Genomic DNA, 5,474 nt, shown 5'->3' with positions numbered 1-5,474 from the left:
TGGGATCAGCCCTAGCTAGATCAGCCCTGGTGGGATCAGCCCTGGCGGGATCAGGTCCCTCTGGAGCAGCCCCGCTTTGTCCATGAGCTCAGCACAGCTCTGACTTTTGCTCTGCCCCTTTTTCTCCCCTTTTCTCTCCCCTTTTTTCCCCCTTTCCCCTTCCCCACGGGGCTGGAGCTGTGTTTGGGATTCCGATGCGGACAGGCGCTCAGCCCCAGCTCCTTTCCCTTGCCCAGCACTACCAGATCCCAGCTCCACTCCCCAAACCCAGGCAGCTCCAGCACCGGCAACATCCCTGCGGTGGCAGCAGCGCCGTGACAACGCCACGGCCACCCCGGCACGGCTCTTACCCCGGCACTCCGCGTCCGCCACGGCCGTGCACTCCCGCACCAGCACCTCGTTCTCCTCGCACGTGGTGCAGGGCAGGCAGGGATCCACGAAGTTGGCCTCGCTGGAGAAGGTGCCCTCGGGGCACTCCTCGCACACCGTGTCCTGCGAGTCCTTGCAGGGGAACATGAGGCCGAAGCCCACCTCGCAGACGCGGCACTCGCGGCAGCTGCCGCTGGCCTCGTCCTGGAAGTAGCCGTAGGCGCAGCGGCACACGGCGTCGTCGGTCTCCACGCAGGGCGCCGACATGCTCTGCAGCCCCTCGCACTGCGTGCACGGCTTGCACGGCTCCGTGGCGCTGGCCGTGTCCGAGAAGGTGACGCCTGGCAGCGGGGGGGTGGTTGGGGTCAAAGCCCGGCTTCTGCTCATCCCCCCCCATCCCACCCCATGGATCCCATCCCATCCCAACACATCCCATCCAATGGATCCCACCCCATCCCACCCCATCCCATGGACCCCATCCCAAATTCCCCATGCCCTCTCCAGGCCTTTGCCCATTGCCAGGGCCAGGCCACGTCCCCCAGCCCATCCTGGAGTGACGCTGAGCTGGGAATTGCAGCAGGAGATGGGACCTCACCCTGTCACCCCCCTGCCACCCCCCTGCCACGCCCCAGGATCAGCACCAGGCTGGGACTGTGCCAGGCTGGGATTGTGCCGGGCTGGGATTGTGCTGGGATAGGATTGTGCTGAACTGGGATTGTGCCAGGCTGGGATCATGCCAGGCTGGAATTCAGCCCTGGGGCCGCAGCGCTGTCGCTGTCACTGTCGCTGTCACTGTCACGGGGGGGTTGCTGGGGGTTGGTGGCATCCTGCCCTGCCGTGTCCCGGCCCCCGCTGCCCTCCGGGAGCCGCTCCCGAGCCCGCCACGGACAAAGCCGGCCCTGTGTCCTTGACTTGTGGCTCCATTTACTCGACCCCTCGGCGGGAGCTGCCCCGCTGCCGGCTCGGCGGCGGCCGGGACAAAGAGCTGTTCTCCCGCTGTGCTCGGGGCAGGGAGGGACAGGACGCTGGAACCGCCCGGGAACGCTGCGGCGAGGCCGAGGAGAGCCGGAGGGAGCGGCTCTGGTGGGATCAGTCCTGGTGGAAACAGCCCTGGTGGGAACAGCCCTGCTTGGAACAGCCCTGGTGGGATCAGTCCTGGTGGAAACAGCCCTGGTGGGAACAGCCCTGGTGGGAGCAGCCCTGGTGGGATCAGCCCCTTCTGGAGCAGCCCTGTTGGGATCAGCCCTGGTGGGAACAGCCCTGGTAGAACAGCCCTGGTGGGATCAGCCCTGGTAGAACAGCCCTGGTGGGATCAGCCCTAGCTGGATCAGCCCTGCTGGGATCAGCCCTGGTGGGATCAGCCCCCTCTGGAGCAGCCCTGGTGGGATCAGCCCTGGTGCACAGCTCTGACTTTTGCTCTGCCCCTTTTTCTCCCCTTTTCTCTCCCCTTTTTTCCCCCTTTCCCCTTCCCCACGGGGCTGGAGCTGTGTTTGGGATTCCGATGCGGACAGGCGCTCAGCCCCAGCTCCTTTCCCTTGCCCAGCACTACCAGATCCCAGCTCCACTCCCCAAACCCAGGCAGCTCCAGCACCGGCAACATCCCTGCGGTGGCAGCAGCGCCGTGACAACGCCACGGCCACCCCGGCACGGCTCTTACCCCGGCACTCCGCGTCCGCCACGGCCGTGCACTCCCGCACCAGCACCTCGTTCTCCTCGCACGTGGTGCAGGGCAGGCAGGGATCCACGAAGTTGGCCTCGCTGGAGAAGGTGCCCTCGGGGCACTCCTCGCACACCGTGTCCTGCGAGTCCTTGCAGGGGAACATGAGGCCGAAGCCCACCTCGCAGACGCGGCACTCGCGGCAGCTGCCGCTGGCCTCGTCCTGGAAGTAGCCGTAGGCGCAGCGGCACACGGCGTCGTCGGTCTCCACGCAGGGCGCCGACATGCTCTGCAGCCCCTCGCACTGCGTGCACGGCTTGCACGGCTCCGTGGCGCTGGCCGTGTCCGAGAAGGTGACGCCTGGCAGCGGGGGGGATGGTTGGGGTCAAAGCCCGGCTTCTGCTCGCTGGGCTCAGAGGGAGAGGGGTCCCCGCTCTGTGCCCCAGCCCAGGATCAGCTGCCCGATAATGCCTTCCCCTTTCCACAGCAATTCCCAGCTCCTCATCTCCCGGGCTCTTCAGCACGTTCACACCTTCCCCTTTCCACAGCAATTCCCAGCTCCTCATCTCCCAGGCTCTTCAGCCCGTTCACACCTTCCCCATTCCCCTGCAATTCCCAGCTCATCATCTCCCGGGCTCTTCAGCCCGTTCACACCTTCCCCATTCCCCTGCAATTCCCAGCTCCTCATCTCCCAGGCTCTTCAGCCCGTTCACACCTTCCCCATTCCCCTGCAAGTCCCAGTTTGGAGCATCTTTCCAGGTTCATCTTCCCATTGACACCTTCCCCGTTCCCACCACAATTCCCAGCTCTGAGCACACTCCAGGCTCCCATTCCCATTGACACCTGCACCATTCCCATCACAATTCCCAGCTCTGAGCACCCTCCATGCTCCCATTCCCATTCACACCTGCACCATTCCCCTGCAATTCCCAGCTCCTCATCTCCCGGGCTCTTCAGCCCGTTCACACCTTCCCCATTCCCCTGCAATTCCCAGTTTGGAGCATCTTTCCAGGCTGCTCCCCTTCCCATTGACACCTGCACCATTCCCATCACAATTCCCAGCTCTGAGCACCCTCCATGCTCCCATTCCCATTGACACCTTCCCCGTTCCCATCACAATTCCCAGCTCTGAGCACCCTCCATGCTCCCATTCCCATTGACACCTTCCCTATTCCCACCACAATTCCCAGCTCTGAGCACCCTCCAGGCTCCCGTTCCCATTGACACCTGCGCCATTCCGATCACAATTCCCAGCTCTGAGCACCCTCCAGGCTCCCGTTCCCATTGACACCTGCACCATTCCCATCACAACTCCTAGCTCCCAGCACCTTCCCGCCTGGAATTCTCAGCTGTGAGCATCCACCAAAGGTCCCCATTCCTCATTCCCGCAGAAATTCCCAGCTCCGCATCTCCCAGGCCCTTCAGCCCATTCACACCTCCCGCATTCCCCAGCAATTCCCAGTTTGGAGCATCATTCCAGGCTCATCTTCCCAGTAACATCTTCCCCATTCCCACCTCCTCATCCCATTCCCTCCTCCTCAACCCATTCCTTCCTTCCCATCCCATTCCCTCCTCCCCATCCCATTCCCTCCTCCTCATCCCATTCTCCTCATCCCATTCCCTCCTCCTCATCCCATTCCCTCCTCAATTCCCAGCTCCCCGGGTCCATCCCTCCTGCTCTGCCCCCAGTGCCCATCCCAGCGCTCTCTGCTCAGTCCCCGCCATAATTCCCGGTTTTATTCCCCTTTCCCGGCGGTCCCTCCGGGCATCCCGCGGCCATCCCCGCCCCTCACATCCCATCTCTTTCCCCTCCGCATCCTGCCGGGGGTCCCCGGGGTCCCGCGTGTCCCCGCTCGGGGTGCGACACGCGGGAGGTGACAGCGCTGACCCCGCAGGACGCGCTGCTGCGGGGAAATCGATCCCGCGCCTCGCCGTGTCCGCTCCCGGAGGAATTCGGGGATATTTTTAGCTCCGGAAGAGGGAGCGGAGCCCGTCCCGGAGGGCGCAGCTGCCGCTGCCCCCGCGCTGGCCGCTCCCGGTGATCCCACCGCCCCATCCCGGGGAAATTCCAGCCCCAGGGGTGGGAAAGGGGCCGGGGAGACCGGCCGCCATCCCTGCGACCCCTGGGATGGTGCTGGGGATGGATTCCTGCTCCCAGCAGCTTCCCCGGGGTCTCCGGGTTGCTCGGGACGGGAATTTCGGGCTGCTCCGGAGGGGGATGCAGCCCCAAACCCCCGGGAATGAGCCGGGTGGGGGGGACGGAGGTTCAACCCCAGCCTCGGCAGCGGATTTTTCCCACCCCCACCACCTTCCCTCACCCTGTGCCTGGGTGTCCTGCCCCTCCCCCGAGGCTTTCCCTGGATCTGCAGAGGACGTGGAGACCCAAAATCCCGGAATGCTTTGGATCGGGAAGGACCCCAAACCCCACCGAGTCCCGGGCCGGGGACACCCGCCGCTATCCCAGGCTGCTCCCGAGCCCATCCTGGGACACTCCCGGGGACGGGGCTGTCCCGGGCACGCTGTCGCTGTCACTGCCAGCCCCCGGTGGCCGAGCAGCCCCCGGCCCGTGCCCGGCCGGGCGAGCAGAGCCGGCGCAGCCCTGGGGCGGCACACGCGGCTCCCATTAACCCGGGCTCATGCCTCGCATTATCCTGAATTATTGATGGGCGCCATTAGAGCGGGGAAGTGGCCAGGAAAGGCTTTCGGCTGAGTGGGCACATTTGCAGTGGCAGCCGAAGGTATCTGAGCTGAGCAATTACAGCCCGGACCAAAACGGGGCCCTCGCCCCCTCCCCTCCCTCCCCCGGAGGGATAAATAAATCATGAGGCAGCACCCGGGCACTTGGGGGGGCTGGAATGGGGGGGGAAAGGGGGAATTAGAGCAAACCCCCCTTTTGGGGTGGTTTCTGGCAGCCCCCCGGGCTTTGGCGGGGGCCGGGCTTTGGTTGCAGCGGATTTTTTCCGGAACAATTCCCCCGGCGGGGTCGGGAACGCGTCCAAGGGAGTGCTGGGAGGAGGCAGCCCGGGGGGCAGGTGGGGACCCTCGGCCCTGGGCCGTGCCCACATTCCTGGGGCTCGGCTGGAGGCTGTGCCAGCAGCGGGGCTGCCTCCACCTGCCCGGCCCTGGCAGCGGCATCCGGGGGGATCCGGGGGGTCACACAGGGATCCGGGGGGTTCCAGAGGGATCGGGGGGGGGGGGGGGGGGGGGGGGGGGGGGGGGGGGGGGACGGGGGGGGGGGGGGGGGTCACAGAGGGATCCGGGCAGTTCCAGAGGGATCCGAGGGGTCCCAGAGGGATCCGGGGGGATCTGGGGGGGGTCACAGAGGGATCCGGGGAGTTCCAGAGGGATCTGGGGGATCTGGGGGGTCACAGAGGGATCTGGGGGGTTCCAGAGGGATCTGGGGGGGGGGTCACAGAGGGATCCAGAGGGATCCAGAGCCACAGGGGCC

General features: G+C 65.7%; 1 protein-coding gene across 1 annotated transcript in view; it reads right to left on the bottom strand.

Moving 5' to 3' along the window:
- Positions 1-5,474, bottom strand: part of NGFR (nerve growth factor receptor) — a 17,929-nt gene that overhangs the window by 5,809 nt on the left and 6,646 nt on the right. Inside the window, exon 3 of the mRNA XM_041426476.1 lies at positions 2,027-2,386. Coding sequence (XP_041282410.1) covers positions 2,027-2,386 — 360 coding nt within the window. The remainder of the gene's footprint in view (positions 1-2,026; positions 2,387-5,474) is intronic.

This window comes from Onychostruthus taczanowskii, unplaced genomic scaffold (assembly GCF_017590055.1).
Source record: "Onychostruthus taczanowskii isolate IOZ18803 unplaced genomic scaffold, ASM1759005v1 scaffold91, whole genome shotgun sequence".
Classification (NCBI taxonomy): Eukaryota; Metazoa; Chordata; class Aves; order Passeriformes; family Passeridae; genus Onychostruthus; species Onychostruthus taczanowskii.
The sequence above is the reverse complement of the archived record's forward strand: the minus strand, read 5'-3'. Positions and strand labels throughout refer to the sequence as shown.